The 23443-nt window shown below is 43.9% G+C and overlaps 1 protein-coding gene across 3 annotated transcripts in view; it reads right to left on the bottom strand.

Moving 5' to 3' along the window:
* The window catches only part of EIF2AK4 (eukaryotic translation initiation factor 2 alpha kinase 4), a 72968-nt gene that overhangs the window by 26139 nt on the left and 23386 nt on the right, over positions 1 to 23443 (bottom strand). For all 3 annotated transcript variants that reach the window (XM_073638916.1, XM_073638917.1, XM_073638918.1), the window contains 11 exons: positions 22892 to 22981; positions 8448 to 8570; positions 6550 to 6654; positions 5226 to 5286; positions 5013 to 5092; positions 4218 to 4319; positions 2691 to 2741; positions 2266 to 2502; positions 2003 to 2078; positions 1386 to 1507; positions 452 to 501 (listed from right to left, as the gene is read on the bottom strand). In XM_073638916.1, the coding sequence (XP_073495017.1) occupies positions 452 to 501; positions 1386 to 1507; positions 2003 to 2078; positions 2266 to 2502; positions 2691 to 2741; positions 4218 to 4319; positions 5013 to 5092; positions 5226 to 5286; positions 6550 to 6654; positions 8448 to 8570; positions 22892 to 22981 (1097 nt within the window). The remainder of the gene's footprint in view (positions 1 to 451; positions 502 to 1385; positions 1508 to 2002; positions 2079 to 2265; positions 2503 to 2690; positions 2742 to 4217; positions 4320 to 5012; positions 5093 to 5225; positions 5287 to 6549; positions 6655 to 8447; positions 8571 to 22891; positions 22982 to 23443) is intronic.

Raw genomic sequence — 23443 nt, 5'->3', positions numbered from 1 at the left:
ACTATACGCCCCTAAACCTACGTCTGCAGCACTAAGAAGCAGTTTATAGGTATTTATCACGAAATAAGAGAAACTGCTATCTACACAATTGTATAGTTGAAAAAATGCAATCCATTAGGCACAAATACGAGTGCTGTTTCAAGATCGGACCCTGTCCCCATGGGGCCACACAAATAAAATTCACCTATTACGATGTGTTTAAAGTGTGGGAAGAAATTCACAGAAACACAAGACACACACGTAAGAAAAACACAGAAGACACACAATCAATGTAAAATGATGCCCTTGTTGGATTTGAACCCCGGACCCCAGCGATGCAAAACAACAATACTAACCACCGAGCCACTACCCTGAGCCCAAGTTTAGATCTCATTGGCTTCTGAAAGCAACACCTACATTTTGTGGCTGCAATGCTTTTTATATGAGGGCTGATGTGAATCATGACTGTTACCTTTTTAGGTTGGTTACATTGTTCCGTGCAACAAAACGAGCAAACGGGATCTAAAGAAAAAAGAACAAACACAGCATTAAAAGGCAGTTCCTCTAAGATTGTAGGCAAAGAATAGGATTATGAGGCTGCTCTATGATTACGAACTATGGATATGATTATGGGAACTGCTCTACGATTTCAGCTAGGGTGAGGGGATCATTTTTAAACCCATTTACTATGTGTGGATGTATAGACAAATGTTTAAAGATATATATGACAGGAGGACATTTACAAAAAGGTAATAAAATTCCTTAGGTCCTTCATACATATTAGATAAAAGGTCAGCCAAACCCGCAGATTCCGGACAACTAATGAGCATAGGGTTTTCCAGGCTGTCCTCCAACAGATCATGTCCATTCCCAACAATTCCCCGCCAGATCCTTTAGTTCAGAAGGGAATAAGCCGCTGGCAGATGGTTCCGGAAGTGGTTCTCTCATAGATAAAAGTCAGCCAAACCCATCTAATGTGTATGTGGGCCTCCTGACTGTCCTCAGACAGATCATTTGATCAGACGAGACTATTCTGGCTGTGGGTCTCTCATACAGAGCATAGGAGCGCTCCGCCGAGCTGAGAGATCCTGTGAATGGGGGAGTCGGGAGTGGTGCGGCCAACAGCAATCTAATGTGTATGGCCAGCCTTACTCTAGATGACATTTTTAGGTGGTCGTACCCAAGTATCTCCATGAAAGCAGACTACAGTCAAACCCTTCAACCCTCTTCTACTGAAGAACCTGACTACATGTGTTGGGAGTCGAACAATGAAGACATGCAGATGCTTGATACAAGAATAAATCTATAGGAAGTTTCTTTATATCTGTACACAAGTATATACGCTTATGAAGTAATCTATGCATTTATTAAAACAAAAGACAGGTAACCAATGAGACAATACCTACCCTGAGATTGTATGGCAGTGTGACAAGCATACCACTGTGGTCCATGAAACACGCAGATTCACCACTTTCTGACGCCATCTTGCTTCGAGGCATTAACAATGGCGTATGTAACTTCACAGCTCCTAAACCAGAGAAACAAAGACAAGCCGACTGTCTTATCAATTTACACTTTTGTTTTTTTATCACAGCGATCACAGTATAAATGTATACTAAGTTTGGGAAACACATTTATTTAGGAGGAGGCTATACTTGGTAGTATTTGGACGTCAGGAAGTCGGGAGTTTTAGTTCCTTCTTCTCTGTCTATTAAAGGGGTTGTCCAATACTAGGGCAAACCCTTCTTAAATTAAATGTTTTAGATTTTAGGAGGATTTTAGGAGGAGACATGACAGCACGTGTGATCTTTTTATGCAGATTCCTCCACTTCCATACTTTCTTAACAGCCATAGAAGAAAGAACTAAAGCCCCCGACTTCCTGAAGCCCAAATACTGCTTCCAATATTCATCTCTTGAAAAAATCAGAACAAGCAAAATTCAGTGCTTTGTTGAATTAAAAGGTCCAAGATATTCAGGGATCATAGAATGAATCAAGTGAACCCACCAAGATTGTGAACTTACCATGTCTCTTAAATACGCGGCACACCGTCTCACACACGTGATGATGTATCCTAGCTGACCGGACTGAGAAACTACCCTGAAAAATAATGAAATGAGATTGGCGAATGACTGGATATTAAAAAAAGGGCCTACAAATTACTGATGGATCTGTATTTCACTCATTCTTCTGTACTACAATGCTGGACTAAATGAGTAAGTGTCTTTTATCCGATGACACGGGAGAAAGGTGTATGTACATTTATAAAGATTGTACTAAACAATACCTTAAATATGTCACTGTCGTATGTGTAGTCCATGGCAGGTGAAATACGCTGGGAGAATATCTGGCTGATCATTGTGCGGTAGGCTTTTCCATCTACATTGGCCAAGGTGTGATGGAGAACTTCATGGAGCTCGGACTCTTCTAGCTGTGGTGGCGGCAAGAGGTCACATTTCAGAAGCTCCATCGCTGTGGGACGGGTTGCCGGATCATGGTTCAGAAGCCAGGTTATAACTTTTCTCTACAAAAGTGTATAAAATGGTTGGTAAATTAATAATATAAATAAAGAGTTGCATTGATAAGTATTTTGTGTGATAAAGAGGACTAAAACCAGAAATACAAACATGGATTCAAATACATTTTTGTATTTCAAAAAAGGATTTGAAATTTCCAAATACAAAAATGTCTTCAAGGCGTTAAATCTTTTACCTGCTTTTCGGTTTCTGGCTTCTCAAAATCGTTTGGAAAACCAATGGAGGGCTGAAAGAAAAGATTAAAAAGAGAAATCAGACTCACAATTCTGGCTGCTTCCAATATGAATTTTCCAACCATCCCCTGCTGGCTCAGTATCTGCACAGAGATGCAGGCTGTGTTCTATAAATGTCCACATTATAAAAAGCTCAAATTAACTGCTTAAATGGGGGCTTTAATTTACGTGCACATGTTGCCATTTAGTTTGTGGCCAGTCCATTCCTCCTTTATTGAGAAATCAGCTTTTGAATTGATATGCAAATGAGGCTGATTAGCTATGGTAGATCTGAAGTCTCTGTCACTCCAGCTCTATTCCCTGCACAGTGCCGCCTCCTATTGCTAGACTGACAGCTCCTTTGCCTGAAGTCACACACCGTATATGCTGTCAGTCAAGCAGGAGGCGGCAGTGCTGGGTGGGGAATAGAGCTGGAGTGACAGAGGCTTCAAATCTACCATAGCTCTTCAGCCTCATTTGCATATCAATTCAAAAGCCGATTTCTCAATAACGGAGGAATGGACTGGCCATGTAAAGGTATTGCTGGACTCGTCTTTGAAAGAGCTATATGTGTAGATAAATAGTATGGAGGGTGTTGCATGTTTGTATCTACTGGGAGAGCATTTCCTTGGTAAACGTTGTCTCTTGTTATCAGGAATCTATTGATCCTATTTTGGATCACCTTCCTTCATTATCCTGATATATTTTGTCTTTTAGCAGACCTATTCCATTGATATGTAATTTTTGGTGACTATTTAATAATCTATATAGTATTGGTTGCCCCTTTATGTCTCTATTGGATTTATTATTTATGTTTTAGGCATTACTTCCATTAGACAGACATTTTTCGGTTTTGTACCTAGTCTTTTAAAGGCGCTTCACCCTGTTAGTTCTCAGTGGAGAATTTTTTTCGGTTGTTATGTGAACTAAAGAAATAATTTGGGGGGGGGGGGGGGGGATCCTGTTGGCAGTCTCCCTTTAAAAGCAAAGGAAAATGCAAAAGGTAAAATCTGGTGATAAAAAGCGCTAAAGCATATAAAATTCAGCAATTGCTACCTTTATTGAAGTCCTTGTAAAAACACAACGCGTTTTGACGGCTTGCAAGCCGTCTTCATCAAATAATGACTTTTGTGTTTTCATTGGCTGTAAGCCATAATCATCAACATTAACAGAAATAAACACTTGAAATAGATCACTGTTTGTAATGACTCTATATAATATACGAGTTTCACTTTTTGTAATGAACAAACTGAAATAAATTAACTTTTTGTGGATATTCTAATTTAGTGAGATGCACCTGTACGTAAGTGCAGCATTTCCACAATTGATCAACAGCAGTATTTATCACCGTGGAAAGGTCCGCTGGGAACGTTCCATAAAGCTCTGACATGAGGCGATTCAGACATGTTATCTCACAGAAATTATTGTTGTTTTGTAATGTATCCAATACCAAACGTCCACATAAATTATTATATACACACTTAAGATACCTGTCTCAGCATGCCCAACACAGAAATCCTTTCAGAGCTCGTGTCCATAGGTTTATAAGACATCTCAAAAAGTATTATCCCCAAGCTGAACAGGTCAACTTTCTAGAAGAGAATAAAACACCATTTTTTAGGATTAATACTGGATATTCGTTAGATGCCATATCATATGTGGTGCAAATCCCTTCTTTCCCCTTTAAAAAGCATCAGTGTGAAACGCGCGTCAGGGTGGTCCCTATTGGTTTCATGATCACATCATGGGTAAGCAATGAATTTACCGAGCTCTGCTTTAATGGATTAGCCTGGCTAAACAAAGGTTTATTTTAGACAAATGTATATATATATATATATATATATATATATATATATATATATATATATATATACACACACACACACAATGCCACGTGGCAGCCAATAGTCTTTAAGCTGAGAAAATATTGTAGCTATATCCCAATTTTTACATGACTTATCACCACCTCCTTTTTTCTTTACTTGATTTATCCTCTTTGTTGAATTCTCATACACGTGTCATTTTCTGTATGGCTAATGGTTAATAGATACTTCATATTCATATGTAGGTTGTTATATGGATTAATCCATTACGTATAAATAACTTTTTTGATAAGTATTAATGGGGAGACAAATACTGATATGTCTCTAGCCGGGATTAACATTATATTCTTTTTGAAAATTTGGATGAGTGTACTAAGACTGATGCCCGGATAACTGATCCCATATTCTAGTTCCATTGCCATCAGTTCAAGAACGACATCCAGACCTTTGCATTATTAATACCTGATTATAGGACGCTTTGGTGTTCCCCTGGACTTCTGGACTCACATACAAAGCTGTGCCCACCATGCCAGTGAGTTTTCCTAAAAGAAAAAAGGTTAAAACTATTAGAATTAAACTACAGGATAAAAAAATTACAGAATTAAACAAAATTTGTATATAATGAATGGAAAGGAAAAAAAATGGAAGTGCTACCTAAGCGAACAAAGGAATTACCTTCAGGGTCAACCTTAGCAAGATCACAACGAACTTGGTCCTCGTCTTGTGTTGATTCGGTCTTCAAATAAAAATAAATAAAAAATGGTGGTGGTTTTGTTACACAAAATGCATCAAACATCAAATCCAACTGCAGTTCATCAAATTACGGTAATTCTGCCTCCGCTTGGTGCACTTAGGCCTCAATTCACCATTGCTTTTGCGCTTTTTCAGTTTTAAAAATGGTTCTAAATAGTACATTTTTTGGCCTCATTTATTATTTCATTTGCTCCATTTTTTACTTCACTTTAGGCTCTGTTAGTTGTTGGGTTATTTTTCGGCAATGGTTTGGGGTATTCAAAAGTTGTAGCTCAATTCATCATTTGCAACTTTGCAAAATGTCGTTTTTGTTTTTTTTTTTGCACACTTGTACTCAAGTGCCCTAGTGGAGTGTAAAATATGTCTAATATTCTTTCTGTTGCACAGTTGAAGACTATCATGCCTTTTTAAAGGATTGTGTGACTTTTTCCGTAATAAAAGGTGCAAAGAAACCCCCCAAAAATAAGAGTATATTGGAATTTGCACAAAACTCATCAACTTGCATGCACCATTTTGATGAATTTGGTGCAAATTCCACCAGCAAAAAGAACAAGGCAAAACACAAAAGTGACTTAAAAAACCCCACAAATAATGGAGGCATTAACCTGCATCCACATACAGCAATATAGCAGACATGCTGTGAATGAATTTTCTGGGCACATTTTGGGGTTGAAAATTTGCATCATATTTCAGGAGATGCAAAATTTATAAGATTTAACAAATCTCATCAACAGGCTGCGAAAAAGAAAATCTCTGTGTATAAATTGACAAGTGGTGTGGATTTTAAATAAGCGGTGCGTCAATCCTTATCATGGATCGGTGGCAGATTTGTTGTGGATTTTCCTCATTGGGGGAAGTTGAAACCCAATTTTTGCAAACTTTGCAGTGGATTCGCAGCAAAGTTTGGAGGAAGGATACAATTAAAATTACACCCTCCTGTAAAAAAAAAAAAAATCTTGTTCCTTCAAGACCAGTTACATTGGAAGAGCGGTCATCGAAGAAGGCAGAGTCTAATTTTTGGTGTGCTGCTGTGAACAGCCTATTCTGTATGAACTGACGCGCGCTTGCAGCTGTGGATTCTTGCTGAAATTTTTGGCAGAAATTCTGCTACACGAGAACATGCCCTAACAAGTGTCACCACACACTGCATCCATTTCCCAGTCGTCTTTCTATTAATAAATCCGCTAAACGTTTTTATCCATCTGTGATGAGAGAACTAATAAAACCGTAAAATATAAGCACTTACTTTATAGGCTGGATGATCTGTAGCCAGACCAAAATCCCCAATCTTTACATGATCCTCTGAATCCAAGAAAATGTTAACAGGTTTCAAGTCCCGGTGTATCATCCCCTGCAAGTGAAAGCAGTAAATTTACTGGAGTCGCTAGAAACATTAGTAAAAAGTATATAAAAGCGGACACCCACAACAGCAGCCATAACCATGAAAGCAGGACACATCTGGTAGCATCCTATCTAACCCAGGGACAAATGATCGGACTCGTAATTAACCATAAAGTGAAAAATCACCCAAACACATTGGTCAACTCATCCTGCAGGCAGATTAATGTCTCGAGTCAGGTTTGCTAATGTGCAACAAGTACTGCACCAAAAAAAAAAAAACACACATTATAGACGGGAGGTCAGATTCTTGTTAAGCCCCTAAAAGGGGTTGTCCACTTTGGAGAGACAATTTTTTTTCCCCCTTGCTTAAATGCATGCAAAAAAATCATTATTGCAATGGGGTTTCATTAAAAATATGGCACCTTTTGCCTTCCACAGCCTCTATGTTGCACTGTTTATTGCTGGCTGCAGAATGTGTTAACTGAGAATCTGTCAGTGAGCTCAATCTGTCGGTCCAATAGCAGAATTCATCTTTTATTTGTCTTTTTTTAAGCTCCTCTGCTGATCTATGACCAAATTAAAGTTAAATGTGAAAAAAAAAAAACAGTCTGTAAAAGTCAAAGGAGGTGGCATTTCATTTTTTTCTTTTTAAAGATACCAAGAAAAAAAACAAACAATTGAGATAATACCCCATGATCGGTAAGGTTATGGAGATGGCAAACTTGGATAAATGTTGTACCATTTTAATATATTAAAAATAATTAGTTAATGTTGCCATTTGATCCACTATTTTTTTTTTTATGTTTTCCTGATTGGCAGAAACAAGTATACCAGATACTAGTGCAGTTTTTCACGTAGCTTTTGATCCACTCCTGGCTTTGGCACAAAAAACTGTTTGACTCCAGTCTAAATCCTTGCGAAGAGTCAAAATCTGGCAATAAAACTTCCACTAGATGAGAAAATCCCCCATGGCAGAAGTTTATGGGTCTAACATGAATCTGCAAAAACACTAGTGCACGCCCTCATCATCTCCCGCCTCGACTACTGCAACCTCCTGCTCTGTGGCCTCCCTTTCAACACTCTTGCACCCCTCCAATCCATCCTAAACTCTGCTGCCCGACTAATCCACCTGCCCCCCGCTAATCCCCGACCTCTCCTCTCTGCCAATCTCTTCACTGGCTCCCCATTGCCCAGAGACTCCAGTTCAAAACCCTAACCATGGCATAGAAAGCCATCCACAACCTGTCTCCTCCATATATCTGTGACCTAGTCTCCCATTACATACCCGCACGCAACCTCCGATCCTCACAAGATCTCCTTCTCTACTCCCCTCTAATCTCCTCCTCCCACAATCGCATACAAGATTTCTCCCGTGCTTCCCCTCTTCTCTGGAACTCTCTACCCCAACACATCAGACTCTCGTCGACCGTGGAAACCTTCAAAAGGAACCTGAAGACCCACCTCTTCCAACAAGCCTACAACCTGCAGTAACCACCGCTCCACCACACAGCTGCACGACCAGCTCTACCCTCACCTACTGTATCCTCACCCATCCCTTGTAGATTGTGAGCCCTCACGGGCAGGGTCCTCGCTCCTCCTGTACCAGTCGCTGTCACATTGTGTTCAAGATTATTGTAATTGTTCTTGTATTATACCCCTTTTTCACATGTAAAGCGCCATGGAATAAATGGCGCTATAATAATAAATAATAATAATAACACACATCCTCGCCAACAGCCACAGAGGTTGTGCTGAATTATAATGCAGGGACAGAGTTTATTACCAGTTGTGATTTACACATACCTGCTCATGAATGTACGCCAGTCCATCCAATATTTCTCTAAACAGCCGCCAAAGGCGACTATTGTCCAGATATAATCCTTGATCTATTGTGTCTCGTAAGGTGCTCTTCTCACAATATTCCATCTAAGAAAAAAGAAATCTTCATATTTTGCTGAAGAAAATGTTAATATGGTTTACAATAGCAAGCACCGCTTATTGGGCTGCACGGAGATAGGGGGGTTAGGATGGGGATAAGATGTGTGTTATTTTACATAGTAAAAATATAATAAAAAGTATTTGTAAATGACCCGACCCCGCGGCGGCCGGGTGAACTAATACAACAATTTATCTCCAAAAACAAAATATAAGTATTGAGTATTGTATTGCAAACAAGCTCCTCGATCCTACTCTCCCCCAACATCATCGGTCAAGGGGAAGGGAGGGGAATTGGGAGCCCCCCAAAAAACATTATATTGTTGAAAGCAGCAGACTTCAACCAACTTTAATGTGTATAGGAGCTTTAATTATCGTATTCAGTGTTAAGCATCAAGTAGTATTGTAGTGTCTGACCAATTTAGCTACAACTAGACAAAAATAGTTTTATATCTTGGGTTTAGGTCTCGCTTTTACGCAACACAAACAGTCAAAATGACAAAGTCAGCTCAGAACTGAGCGATCTGCATGATCTGTGAACTGTGAGAGTGTAAGATATTACCTGCAGAATAGATTTCACGATTAGTGATGGGCGAGCACTAAAATGCTCAGGTGCTCGAAGCTCGGGTCGAGCACATTGGAATACTCGGGTGCTCGAACTGAGCAACGAGCCCAATATAAGTCTATGGGAAACTCGAGCATTTTTCTGGCGGTCCCCCCCGGCGGACTGCAGAAGGTCAAAAATTGCCCAAATCGATGGGAACAGTGCTCAATTAAACGTCAGGCAGGCAGAATATATAGGCAGACAGGCAGGCCGGGTATATAGGAAAGTGCATGAAAAACATAGCAGGGCACTTGGAACACACTAGTGCCCTCCGATTTTCATGCACCCGTCTCTTTAAAAAAAGCCGGCCGGCAATTCATCAGCGGCATTCACCGGTACCCGACAATTTAGAACAGAAAGAATAGAGCATCACACATAGATTAGATAGATAGAAACATGTCAGTCACATATATAAGTACAGTGACAGTGTTGATTACTGTACTTGTTATTTAGTGTTAAAATAAAGGATTTATTTAAAAATAAAAATTGGCGTGGGGTTCCCCGTAATTTTAGTCTCTAGCGGACGTTAAGCAGACGGCTGGGGAAGATGTTTGAAGCCTGGGAAGGGGGTAATACCCACGGAGCTTCCCAGGATACTAATATCAGCCCCCAGCTGAATACCTAGCCTTTACTAGCTATTAAAATGGGGGACCCCCTCAAAAAAATGACGTGGAGTCCCCCCTATTTTAATAGCTAGCAAAGGCTAGGCAGACAGCTGGGGGCTGATATTAATAGCCCAGGAAGGGTGCCATGAATATTGGCCCCCTCCCAGGCTAGAAACACCAGCCGTCAGCCACCCCAGAAATGGCGCATCCATAGGATGCGCCAATTCTGGCACTTAGCCTCGCTCTTCCCACTGCCCTGTAGCGGTGGCAGTGGGGTAATAGGGTTGGGGTTGATGTCAGCTTATAATGCCAGCTGACATCAAACCCAGGTTAGTAATGGAGAGGCGTCTATAAGACACCCCCATTACTAACCCCATAGTCAAAGCTAAAAAAAAAACACAAACACCCAGAATAAAGTCCTTTAATTGAAATAAACACACATTTCTTTAATGTTCTAAATTAAACCATACTTACCATCACGCCCATTCCAGCTGAAGCCAATGTCTTCTGCAATAAAAGTAAAATAATAAAGCAACCTCATCCTTACCTTTCCATGGTTCCCAGGACGGCTTCAACTCTGCTACATTCACATGACAGGCTGGATCGCAGCCGAAAGCTGCCATCCAGCTTGCCATGCCGCAGACACTGAGAAGCGCAGGCATGCTTGTGCTCCTCAGTGTCTCGCTGTGACGGCATCCAGATGAGCCGAGTTCATGTCCAATGAACTCAGCTCACCTCATGCACGTCACTGACAGCGTGGGAGAATTCTCCTGCGCATGCGGTGAGCGCAGGAGAATTCTCCCACGCTGGGATGGCATTGAGATGACAAGCTGGATGGCAGCTGAGCGCTGCCATCCAGCATGCCATCCTTCATAGACACTGCAGAGCGCAGGCATGCTTGCGCTCTGCAGTGTCTCTGAAGGATGACAAGCAGGATGGCAGCGCTCAGCTGCGATCCAGACTGTTATCTCAATGCCATCCCAGCGTGGGAGAATTTTCCCACGCTGTCAGTGACGTGCATGAGGTGAGCTGAGTTCATTGGACATGAACTCGGCTCATCTGGATGCCGTCACAGCCAGACACTGTGGAGCGCAAGCATGCCTGCGCTTCTCAGTGTCTGCGGCATGGCAAGCTGGATGGCAGCTTTCTGCTGCGATCCAGCCTGTCATGTGAGTGTAGCAGAGCTGGAGCCGTCCTGGGAACCATGGAAAGGTAAGGATGAGGTTGGTTTATTATTTTATTTTTATTGCAGGAGATCGTTGGCTTCAGCTGGAATGGTAAGTATGGTTTAATTTAGGACAATAAAGAATTGTGTGTTTATTTCAATTAAAGGACTTTATTCTGGGTGTTTGTGGGTTTTTTTAACTTTGACTATGGGGTTAGTAATGGGGGTGTCTTATAGACGCCTTTCCATTACTAACCTGGGCTTGATGTCAGCTGGCATTATAAGCTGACATCAACCCCAGGCCTATTACCCCACTGCCACCGCTACAGGGCAGTGGGAAGAGCGAGGCTAAGTGCCAGAATTGGCGCATCCTATGGATGCGCCATTTCTGGGGCGGCTAACGGCTGGTGTTTCTAGCCTCGGAGGGGGCCAATATTCATGGCAAACTTCCTGGGCTATTAATATCAGCCCCCAGCTGTCTGCCTAGCCTTTGCTAGCTATTAAAATAGGGGGGACCCCACGTCATTTTTGTTTGGGTCCCCCATTTTAATAGCTAGTAAAGGCTAGGTATTCAGCTGGGGGCTGATATTAGTAGCCTGGGAAGCTCCGTGGGTATTACCCCCTTCCCAGGCTTTTTTTTTTTTTTTAATAAATCCTTTATTTTAACACGAAATGACAAGTACAGTAATCAACACTATCACTGTACCTATTATATATGTGACTGACATGTTTCTATCTATCTAATCTAATCTATGTGTGATGCTCTATTCTTTCTGTTCTAAATTGTCGGGTACCGGTGTATGCTGCTGATGAATTGTCGGCCGGCTTTTCATGTTTCACTGTGAGCACTCTTCTCATCGATTTGGGCAATCACTGTAATGCCACAACCACCATGGCTGTGACATTACAGTGAGTGGCAGACAATCCCTGCATGATTGGTGCTCTAAATTGCTCCAAACATGCAGGACGGGGACCCGAGCTCCCGCCCGAGCATCTCGAAAGTACTCGGCGAGCTCAGAGCATCTCGAGTACTGATATGCTCGGGTGAGTACTGAGCAGTGGCGAGCATGCTCGCTCATCACTATTCACGATACAAGAGCTAAAAAAGGAGATTTTTGTGTACTCACCATAAAATCTCTTTATCTTAGCCTATAATTGGGGGACACACGACCATGGGTGTTATGCTGCTGTCCACTAGGAAGCGACACTATGCTTAATCTGAAAAAGATTAACTGTAGCTCCTCCTCTGCAGTATACACCCCTGGACGGCGTCAGCCTTCTTCAGTTTTGTGCAAAAGCAATAGGAGGAACGTAACATGGATAACATAACCATGCCTGTAAAAAGGTAACTATGTACGAGCTCAAGAAAAGACAATATGAGAACCCAACATAACGGCCCTGAACGGGCAACAGGGTGGGAGCGGTGTCCCCCAATTAGAGGCTAAGAGAAAGAGATTTTAAGGTGAGTACACAAAAATCTCCTTTACTCTGTTGCCTCATTGGCGGACACAGGACCATGGGACGTCCCAAAGCAGTCCCTGGGTGGGAAGCAATGGACGAATATTGTGTAGACAAGCCCCTATAATTGGGGCACTGCTGCCTGCAGGATACGTCTACCCAGGCTCGCGTCTGCTGAAGACTGGGTATGAACCCTGTAGTGTTTGGTAAACGTGTGTAGGCTAGTCCAGGTGGCTGCCTTACACACTTGTTGTGCCGAGGCCTGGTGCCGAATGGCCCAGGAGGCCCCTACCGCACGTGTAGAGTGTGCCGTAATACCTGCTGGAAGAGGAGAATTTTTGAGGCGGTAGGCCTCTTGTATGGTGGCTTTGATCCACCCGGCAAGGGTAGCCTTGGAAGCTGGTAGACCCTTGAGGCCGCCTTCCAGAAGAAGGAAAAGAGAATCAGACTTCCGGAAGGGCGCAGTCCTAGACACGTAGATTCGTAATGCCCTGACAAGGTCAAGCGTATGCAGAGCCTTCTCCACGCTATGAACCGGGACCGGACAGAGGGATGGCAGTGAAATTTCCTCATTGAGGTGGAAGTTGGACACAACCTTTGGAAGGAAGGATGGGACCGTACGGAGAACTACCTTGTCCTGGTAAAAAGCCAGGAAGGGTTGTCTGCAGGAGAGTGCTGTGAGTTCAGACACCCTGCGTAGCGAGGTGATTGCCACTAGGAAAACCACCTTCTGGGATAGAAGGCGGAGTGGGTCTTCCCTAAGGGGTTCAAAAGGTGTTTCCTGCAATGCTGTCAGCACCAGGTTGAGATCCCACGTTTCTAGTGGTCGTCTGTAGTGGGGAACCAATCGGGAAACCCCCTGAAGAAATGTCTTTACTTGCGGCTTGTTAGCAATGCACCTTTGAAAAAGCACAGAGAGCAGATACCTGCTTTTAAGGGAGGCCAGGGACAATCTGGCTTCCAGACCCGATTGGAGAAACCCAAGTACCCTGAGGAGGGAATAAGGGAGTGGGGTCTGATCACAAGATTCGCACCAGGTAAAGAAGGCTTTCCAAGTACGGTAGTAAATATTTGCAGAGGTTGGCTTCCGTGCCCTGATCATGGTTCCAATGACGTCCGGCGAGAACCCTGACTGGGTTAGAACCAAGGTTTCAATGGCCACGCCGTCAAATTGAGGGCCCCTGAGTTCTGGTGGTAGAACGGGCCTTGCGACTGAAGATCCGGGCGGTCGGGGAGACGCCAGGGGACGTCTGCTGTGAGCTGTACGATGTCGGCGTACCATGTCCGTCTGGGCCAGTCTGGTGCGATTAGGATGGTTGGAACTCCCTCTTGCTTGATTTTTCTCATCACTCTGGATATCAGGGGGAGGGGTGGAAAAATGTACAGGAGCTGGAACCGGGTCCAGTCCTGAACCAGGGCGTCCGCTCCTAGCGACCGCGGGTCATGTGTTCTGGCCATGAAGTTGGAGACCTTGGCATTGAAGTGGGATGCCATTAGGTCCATGTCCGGAGTCCCCCAGCGATGGCAGATCTGGAGAAAAACTTTGGGATGGAGAGACCACTCTCCCAAGTCCATTCCCTGCCGGCTGAGGAAGTCTGCTTCCCAGTTGTCCACACCGGGAATGGGGACCGCAAAGAGAACCGAACCTGTGTCTTCCGCCCAGTGGAGAATGTGTGTCACTTCTCGCATTGCCTGGGCACTGCGGGTCCCTCCTTGTTGATTCACATATGCCACAGCAGTGGCATTGTCCGACTGTACTCTGATGCGAGAGGCTGCCAGTAAGTGATGGAAGGCACTCAACGCCAGGAGGATGGCACGAATTTCCAAGATGTTGATGGGCATGGTTGCTTCTGTTGGGGACCACTTGCCCTGTGCTCTGTGGTGTAGGTATACCGCACCCCAACCCGTCAGGCTCGCGTCAGTGGTCAGAACCTTCCATTGACCCGTGAGAAAGGATTTCCCCTTTGTTAGTGAGGTTGGCTTGAGCCACCAGTGCAGAGACCTCCTGGTTGACGACGTCAACTGAAACTCCCTGTCGAGAGAAAAAGGGTTCCTGTCCCATGACTTGAGGATGTCTAGTTGGAGAGGCCTGAGGTGAAGCTGGGCAAATGGGACCGCTTCTATTGCCGCCACCATCCTGCCAAGGACTCTCATGGCAAACCGGAGAGAATGAGGGGGTTTGCTTAGTAGGGTGCGGACTCCTAAATGGAGAGGCAGTGCCTTGTCCAGGAGAACTAGACCCCTGAGGGTGTTGAATAACATTCCCAGGAAGGTCAGAGACTGACTCGGGGTTGGTGATGACTTTTGTAGGTTGACTAACCAGCCCAGGCGACTCAGAGTGTCGATTGTGATTGAGACGCTGAGTTCGCAGTCCTTGAAGGTGGGAGCCTTGATAAGGACATCGTCCAGATATGGAACGACTACTATGCCTCTGGAGTGCAGGACGTCCATGGTGGCTGCCATGACTTTGGTGAACACTCTGGGAGCCGTGGAGAGTCCGAACGAGAGAGCCACGAACTGGTAGTGTTCCTGGTCGATTGCGAACCTGAGAAATCTCTGATGGGTGGGCGCAATTGGTATATGCAGGTATGCGTCTTGAATGTCTATGGAGGCGAGAAATTCTCCCTTCTCCATGGGCGCAATGATGGACTGAAGGGACTCCATGCGAAAATGACGTACCCGTACATATTTGTTGAACTGTTTTAGGTCCAGTATGGGCCGTACGCTGCCTCCTTTTTTGGGGACTACGAATAAATTTGAGTAGAACCCTTGGAAGCGCTCGGCCGTGGGAACAGGTACTATGACTCCTGCTTGAAGGCAAAAGCCTTGGCTGGCGGTTTTGGGGGAACAGACAGAAAGAATCTGTTTGGCAGGTTGGAAGTGAACTCTATCTTGTATCCTGAAGACACTAGTTCCCTGACCCACCTGTCTTCTGTAATAGGCAGCCAGACTTGATGAAAGAGCAAAAGATGGCCGCCTACAGGTAGGGTGTCTTCCGGAGTCTGTGAGTCATGATGAGGAGGAAATCCGAGATTTTCCTCCTTTAAACTTTGACTGGCTTGCCCTTGATTGCCAGGTCTTGTCCAACTTTTGCGTTGACAACGAGATGTCCCTGCGTGGGGCGCGGTTATTTTGTGCTGGTTGTGAGACGGACCAGCCGGAAGGGTTCCAAAAGGATCGGAATCGTGCTTGATTGCGCTTTTTGTAAGTGTGTTTGGGCTTCAGTTGGGGGAGAGAGGTACTCTTACCCCCGGTGGCGTTGGATATCATTGTGTCCAACTTTTCACCGAAAAGCCGACCACTGAGGTATGGGAGGCGTCTGAGGGACTTCTTTGAGGCTGCATCTGCTTTCCATTCCCGCAGCCAGAGGATAAGCCAAATTGTGATGGCGTTAGATGCTATCCCCGCTGCACCCCTTGCAGAATCCAGAGCTGCATGGAGCATGTAATCTGTAATGTAATGCTTGTAGGCCAGCTTGTAAATTTTGGGCCCAGGCCAAGATGGCCTTGGCAGCCCAAACTGACGCGAACGCGGGAGCCAGGGAGGCCCCTGCGGCCTCGAAAATTGAACGAGCCATGCGTTCTACCTGCCGGTCTGCTGTGTCCCTGAGGGTTGAGCTATCTGGCAGTGAAAGGAGTGTCTGTGCTGCTAGTCTAGAGACTGGGAGATCCACTGCAGGTGGAGCTGTCCACTGTTTGATGACCTCTTGTGGGAAGGTTTACCGTGCCTCCAGATATTTGCGATTAGTAAACTTCTTCTCAGGTTGTGAGAACTGCTTTTTAAGGATCGCTTTAAACTCTGGGTGGTCAAAGAAGACATTAGGCGGTTTCAGGACTCCTTCAAAGGAAATCTTATGTCCTGGTGTCTCCGGGGTTGGGTCGGAGATGTCCAGCACCCGATGGATGGATGAGATTAGATCATCAACTAGCACTGTATTGTTAGGGGGATAGGGATTAGGGACCCTTCGGTTTCCTTGTCTGAGTCGGAATCACAGATGTCTTCCGAATCCTGTGCATCACTAAGCCGTCTCCTGCTGGGAGAACCGGAGCGGAAGCCTTCTGTGGTCAGGGATGGCTGAGTGGATCTGCATTGTCTGTCCCTGTCAGGGGACGGTCTAGATGAGCTGGGACTATGGTGTCTCTCACTGGAAGGGGACGACCGTGTGGTATGGGATGACGCAGATGAACGTGACCTATGGGTCCGCTTGCGTCCTGACCTAGACGTGTATGTGTCCGTGCCATCATATCCCTGAGTGGAACTCTCCCTTTGTTGAGTAGTGTTCATAGCCGAGGCATGACTCTGCAGAGCCTGAAGCAATGTGGATGTGAGTTTATCTATAGACTGCGTCATCACATGTAAAGCGCCATGGAATAAATGGCGCTATAATAATAAATAATAATAAATAAATAATAATAATAATAGATTGCGACATCTTTGTGACCCATTCCGGTGTGGTATTAGGCACCGAAGTATTGGCAAGAGCTTCATGGGGCTCTGGCACAGCAGTCTGCATGCAGTCCTGGCAATGTGGGTACGTGCTGCCACTGGGGATAGTATTACTGCAGACTGTACAGAGTGCATAATAGCAGTCTTGCCTGGTTCTCTTGGACCTTGAGCCTGGCATAGTATACAGGGGTGGCTATGCAGAGGGGCCTAGCAATGCAGAGAAGCTTATAGGATTCACAGCCGAGTGAGAGACTCCAGCTGTGATATTACCCCACCAGTGTGCCTCTAAGTCCAGCTCCGAAGATCCACAATCCTGTGCCCCCAGGAGACTGGCAGGCCTGGTCTGTATGTGCTGACCGGTAGTTGCAGGGTTAATGTCTTCCTGCAGCAGATAATGGCCGCCGGAGTGTGAAGAAGAAGGTGGGCGGAGAGCTGAGAAGGGCGGCAGTATTGCTGAAAAACGCACCCTTTCAGTTAGGCTCCGCCCCTTCTATGACACTGTAGAGTGTCATATTAGTCATCCGGGGGGCGGGCCGGGGGGTGGAAAGTGTGAGGCGGCTTCGGCTAGGCCGGAGCCGCGGGGTAAATTTATAAGCTGATGCCCAAAAGGGCTCCAGGCCGGCGCGGAAGTCCGGGGGGGTGCCGGATCTGAACCGGACCCCCCCCACCCAGACTTAACGGCAGTAATGGCGGTGGGAGTATCAGTGTAAGGGGGGCCCTTGAAGGGTCCCCCCCTGAGGCACCAAAGCGCTGGTGCCACCAAAGAGACAAGCCTGGGAAGGCCTGCGTCTATGTATGCCATGTCTGTCTGCACTCTCCCCCCGGCCCCAACAGGAGTCCGCAGCAGGGCTGGGATTCCTGGAGTCGGTGCAGTGAGTCAGCTACTGGGAGCTGCAGATTGCTGCCTGCACAGGCCCTACCTGAGGCGTCTCTACCTAATACCCCCAGAGGGGGATTAGGGAGGGGGGGGGTCTCGACTTCGGACCAGCACCCGAGGGGCTGGGGAAGGAGTGATATGGTAAGTAGACATCTCGACTTCAACTGTGCACCGCATAAAAAGGGGGCAGAGGAAGGAGCCATGCCGGGAGTCTCACAAGAGACCCACCTATCTTCATCTGTAATTCCGGAAAAAATGGGAGTAAAAATATTTAGGTGTGCCTCCTATGCGACACTAAGCAAAAACTGGAGAAGGCTGACGCCGTCCAGGGGTGTATACTGCAGAGGAGGAGCTACAGTTAATCTTTTTCAGATTAAGCATAGTGTCGCCTCGTAGTGGACAGCAGCATAACACCCATGGTCCTGTGTCCCCCAATGAGGCGACAGAGTAAGTGCAATTCTCACAGTATAAGCGTACCTGGATGTACAGATAACGTGTGTAATTCTCACAGTATAAGCGTACCTGGATGTACAGATATTGTGTGTAATTCTCACAGTATAAGCGTACCTGGATGTACAGATAACGTGTGTAATTCTCACAGTATAAGCATACCTGGATGTACAGATATCGTGTGTAATTCTCACAGTATAAGCGTACCTGGATGTACACATAACGTGTGTAATTCTCACAGTATAAGCGTACCTGGATGTACACATAACGTGTGTAATTCTCACAGTATAAGCATACCTGGATGTACAGATATTGTGTGTAATTCTCACAGTATAAGCGTACCTGGATGTACAGATATTGTGTGTAATTCTCACAGTATAAGCGTACCTGGATGTACAGATAACGTGTGTAATTCTCACAGTATAAGCGTACCTGGATGTACAGATAACGTGTGTAATTCTCACAGTATAAGCGTACCTGGATGTACAGATAACGTGTGTAATTCTCACAGTATAAGCGTACCTGGATGTACAGATAACGTGTGTAATTCTCACAGTATAAGCGTACCTGGATGTACAGATAACGTGTGTAATTCTCACAGTATAAGCGTACCTGGATGTACAGATAATGTGTGTAATTCTCACAGTATAAGCGTACCTGGATGTACAGATAATGTGTGTAATTCTCACAGTATAAGCGTACCTGGATGTACAGATAATGTGTGTAATTCTCACAGTATAAGCGTACCTGGATGTACAGATAATGTGTGTAATTCTCACAGTATAAGCGTACCTGGATGTACAGATAACGTGTGTAATTCTCACAGTATAAGCGTACCTGGATGTACAGATAACGTGTGTAATTCTCACAGTATAAGCGTACCTGGATGTACAGATAACGTGTGTAATTCTCACAGTATAAGCGTACCTGGATGTACAGATAACGTGTGTAATTCTCACAGTATAAGCGTACCTGGATGTACAGATAATGTGTGTAATTCTCACAGTATAAGCGTACCTGGATGTACAGATAATGTGTGTAATTCTCACAGTATAAGCGTACCTGGATGTACAGATAACGTGTGTAATTCTCACAGTATAAGCGTACCTGGATGTACAGATAATGTGTGTAATTCTCACAGTATAAGCGTACCTGGATGTACAGATAATGTGTGTAATTCTCACAGTATAAGCGTACCTGGATGTACAGATATCGTGTGTAATTCTCACAGTATAAGCGTACCTGGATGTACAGATATCGTGTGTAATTCTCACAGTATAAGCGTACCTGGATGTACAGATATCGTGTGTAATTCTCACAATATAAGCGTACCTGGATGTACAGATAATGTGTGTAATTCTCACAGTATAAGCGTACCTGGATGTACAGATAATGTGTGTAATTCTCACAGTATAAGCGTACCTGGATGTACAGATAATGTGTGTAATTCTCACAGTATAAGCGTACCTGGATGTACAGATATCGTGTGTAATTCTCACAGTATAAGCGTACCTGGATGTACAGATAACGTGTGTAATTCTCACAGTATAAGCATACCTGGATGTACAGATATCGTGTGTAATTCTCACAGTATAAGCGTACCTGGATGTACACATAACGTGTGTAATTCTCACAGTATAAGCGTACCTGGATGTACACATAACGTGTGTAATTCTCACAGTATAAGCATACCTGGATGTACAGATATTGTGTGTAATTCTCACAGTATAAGCGTACCTGGATGTACAGATATTGTGTGTAATTCTCACAGTATAAGCGTACCTGGATGTACAGATAACGTGTGTAATTCTCACAGTATAAGCGTACCTGGATGTACAGATAACGTGTGTAATTCTCACAGTATAAGCGTACCTGGATGTACAGATAACGTGTGTAATTCTCACAGTATAAGCGTACCTGGATGTACAGATAACGTGTGTAATTCTCACAGTATAAGCGTACCTGGATGTACAGATAACGTGTGTAATTCTCACAGTATAAGCGTACCTGGATGTACAGATAATGTGTGTAATTCTCACAGTATAAGCGTACCTGGATGTACAGATAATGTGTGTAATTCTCACAGTATAAGCGTACCTGGATGTACAGATAATGTGTGTAATTCTCACAGTATAAGCGTACCTGGATGTACAGATAATGTGTGTAATTCTCACAGTATAAGCGTACCTGGATGTACAGATAACGTGTGTAATTCTCACAGTATAAGCGTACCTGGATGTACAGATAACGTGTGTAATTCTCACAGTATAAGCGTACCTGGATGTACAGATAACGTGTGTAATTCTCACAGTATAAGCGTACCTGGATGTACAGATAACGTGTGTAATTCTCACAGTATAAGCGTACCTGGATGTACAGATAATGTGTGTAATTCTCACAGTATAAGCGTACCTGGATGTACAGATAATGTGTGTAATTCTCACAGTATAAGCGTACCTGGATGTACAGATAACGTGTGTAATTCTCACAGTATAAGCGTACCTGGATGTACAGATAATGTGTGTAATTCTCACAGTATAAGCGTACCTGGATGTACAGATAATGTGTGTAATTCTCACAGTATAAGCGTACCTGGATGTACAGATATCGTGTGTAATTCTCACAGTATAAGCGTACCTGGATGTACAGATAACGTGTGTAATTCTCACAGTATAAGCGTACCTGGATGTACAGATATCGTGTGTAATTCTCACAGTATAAGCGTACCTGGATGTACAGATAATGTGTGTAATTCTCACAGTATAAGCGTACCTGGATGTACAGATATCGTGTGTAATTCTCACAGTATAAGCGTACCTGGATGTACAGATAACGTGTGTAATTCTCACAGTATAAGCGTACCTGGATGTACAGATAACGTGTGTAATTCTCACAGTATAAGCGTACCTGGATGTACAGATAACATGTGTAATTCTCACAGTATAAGCGTACCTGGATGTACAGATAACGTGTGTAATTCTCACAGTATAAGCGTACCTGGATGTACAGATAACGTGTGTAATTCTCACAGTATAAGCGTACCTGGATGTACAGATAATGTGTGTAATTCTCACAGTATAAGCGTACCTGGATGTACAGATAACGTGTGTAATTCTCACAGTATAAGCGTACCTGGATGTACAGATAACGTGTGTAATTCTCACAGTATAAGCGTACCTGGATGTACAGATAACGTGTGTAATTCTCACAGTATAAGCGTACCTGGATGTACAGATAATGTGTGTAATTCTCACAGTATAAGCGTACCTGGATGTACAGATATCGTGTGTAATTCTCACAGTATAAGCGTACCTGGATGTACAGATATCGTGTGTAATTCTCACAATATAAGCGTACCTGGATGTACAGATAATGTGTGTAATTCTCACAGTATAAGCGTACCTGGATGTACAGATAATGTGTGTAATTCTCACAGTATAAGCGTACCTGGATGTACAGATAATGTGTGTAATTCTCACAGTATAAGCGTACCTGGATGTACAGATATCGTGTGTAATTCTCACAGTATAAGCGTACCTGGATGTACAGATATCGTGTGTAATTCTCACAGTATAAGCGTACCTGGATGTACAGATAATGTGTGCAATTCTCACAGTATAAGCGTACCTGGATGTACAGATATTGTGTGTAATTCTCACAATATAAGCGTACCTGGATGTACAGATATCGTGTGTAATTCTCACAGTATAAGCGTACCTGGATGTACAGATATTGTGTGGAATTCTCACAACATAAGCGTACCTGGATGTACAGATAATGTGTGTAATTCTCACAGTATAAGCGTACCTGGATGTACAGATATTGTGTGTAATTCTCACAGTATAAGCGTACCTGGATGTACAGATATCGTGTGTAATTCTCACAGTATAAGCGTACCTGGATGTACAGATATCGTGTGTAATTCTCACAATATAAGCGTACCTGGATGTACAGATAATGTGTGTAATTCTCACAGTATAAGCGTACCTGGATGTACAGATAATGTGTGTAATTCTCACAGTATAAGCGTACCTGGATGTACAGATAATGTGTGTAATTCTCACAGTATAAGCGTACCTGGATGTACAGATATCGTGTGTAATTCTCACAGTATAAGCGTACCTGGATGTACAGATATCGTGTGTAATTCTCACAGTATAAGCGTACCTGGATGTACAGATAATGTGTGCAATTCTCACAGTATAAGCGTACCTGGATGTACAGATATTGTGTGTAATTCTCACAATATAAGCGTACCTGGATGTACAGATATCGTGTGTAATTCTCACAGTATAAGCGTACCTGGATGTACAGATATTGTGTGGAATTCTCACAACATAAGCGTACCTGGATGTACAGATAATGTGTGTAATTCTCACAGTATAAGCGTACCTGGATGTACAGATATCGTGTGTAATTCTCACAGTATAAGCGTACCTGGATGTACAGATAACGTGTGTAATTCTCACAGTATAAGCGTACCTGGATGTACAGATATTGTGTGTAATTCTCACAATATAAGCGTACCTGGATGTACAGATAATGTGTGTAATTCTCACAGTATAAGCGTACCTGGATGTACAGATATTGTGTGTAATTCTCACAATATAAGCGTACCTGGATGTACAGATAATGTGTGTAATTCTCACAGTATAAGCGTACCTGGATGTACAGATAATGTGTGTAATTCTCACAGTATAAGCGTACCTGGATGTACAGATAATGCACGCTCTGAACGGACATCTCATAGGGGAATTCCTTCATCCCTTGTGATTTTTCCACAGCACATTCTTCATCCTGTATAAATGGATAAGCATGGCATTGATGCTAGTCGTAGGTCTGTAATGTCGAGCACTGCAGCAAACACTGCAAACATATAACTTTAAAAACACAAATTTTGGGGCAGATTTTTGACTGCGAAAACAAAAGAAAATCGGGCACTTTTATAATTGGCTTTTTATTACTCCTTGGTAAAAGCCATTTTATGTACAGGCTACAGGGTGAACACCACTAAGGTTATAGCGGCTGCCACTAGGAGGCGGACACTGAGCAGTTAGGAGTTTGCGCCCCAGCAGTTATACCGCTGAGATGATCAGTCTGTAGCGAGCAGTAAGAGAAGCCAAAACTTAAAAGGGGTTGTCCACTGCTCTCAAACACTATGTTCCACCTTATAAAATAATAACAGCTATTCTCTCCTCTGATGCAGGAGCCGCTCCAGTTTCATCGGCACTGGCTCTCCAGGGAGTCTGTGTGAGATCA

The sequence above is a fragment of the Phyllobates terribilis genome, unplaced genomic scaffold (assembly GCF_046119375.1).
Source record: "Phyllobates terribilis strain yellow unplaced genomic scaffold, ASM4611937v1 Scaffold_7__3_contigs__length_470593459, whole genome shotgun sequence".
Taxonomy (NCBI): domain Eukaryota; kingdom Metazoa; phylum Chordata; class Amphibia; order Anura; family Dendrobatidae; genus Phyllobates; species Phyllobates terribilis.
Note: the sequence above shows the minus strand (reverse complement) of the source record. Positions and strands in the feature narration are given on the sequence as shown.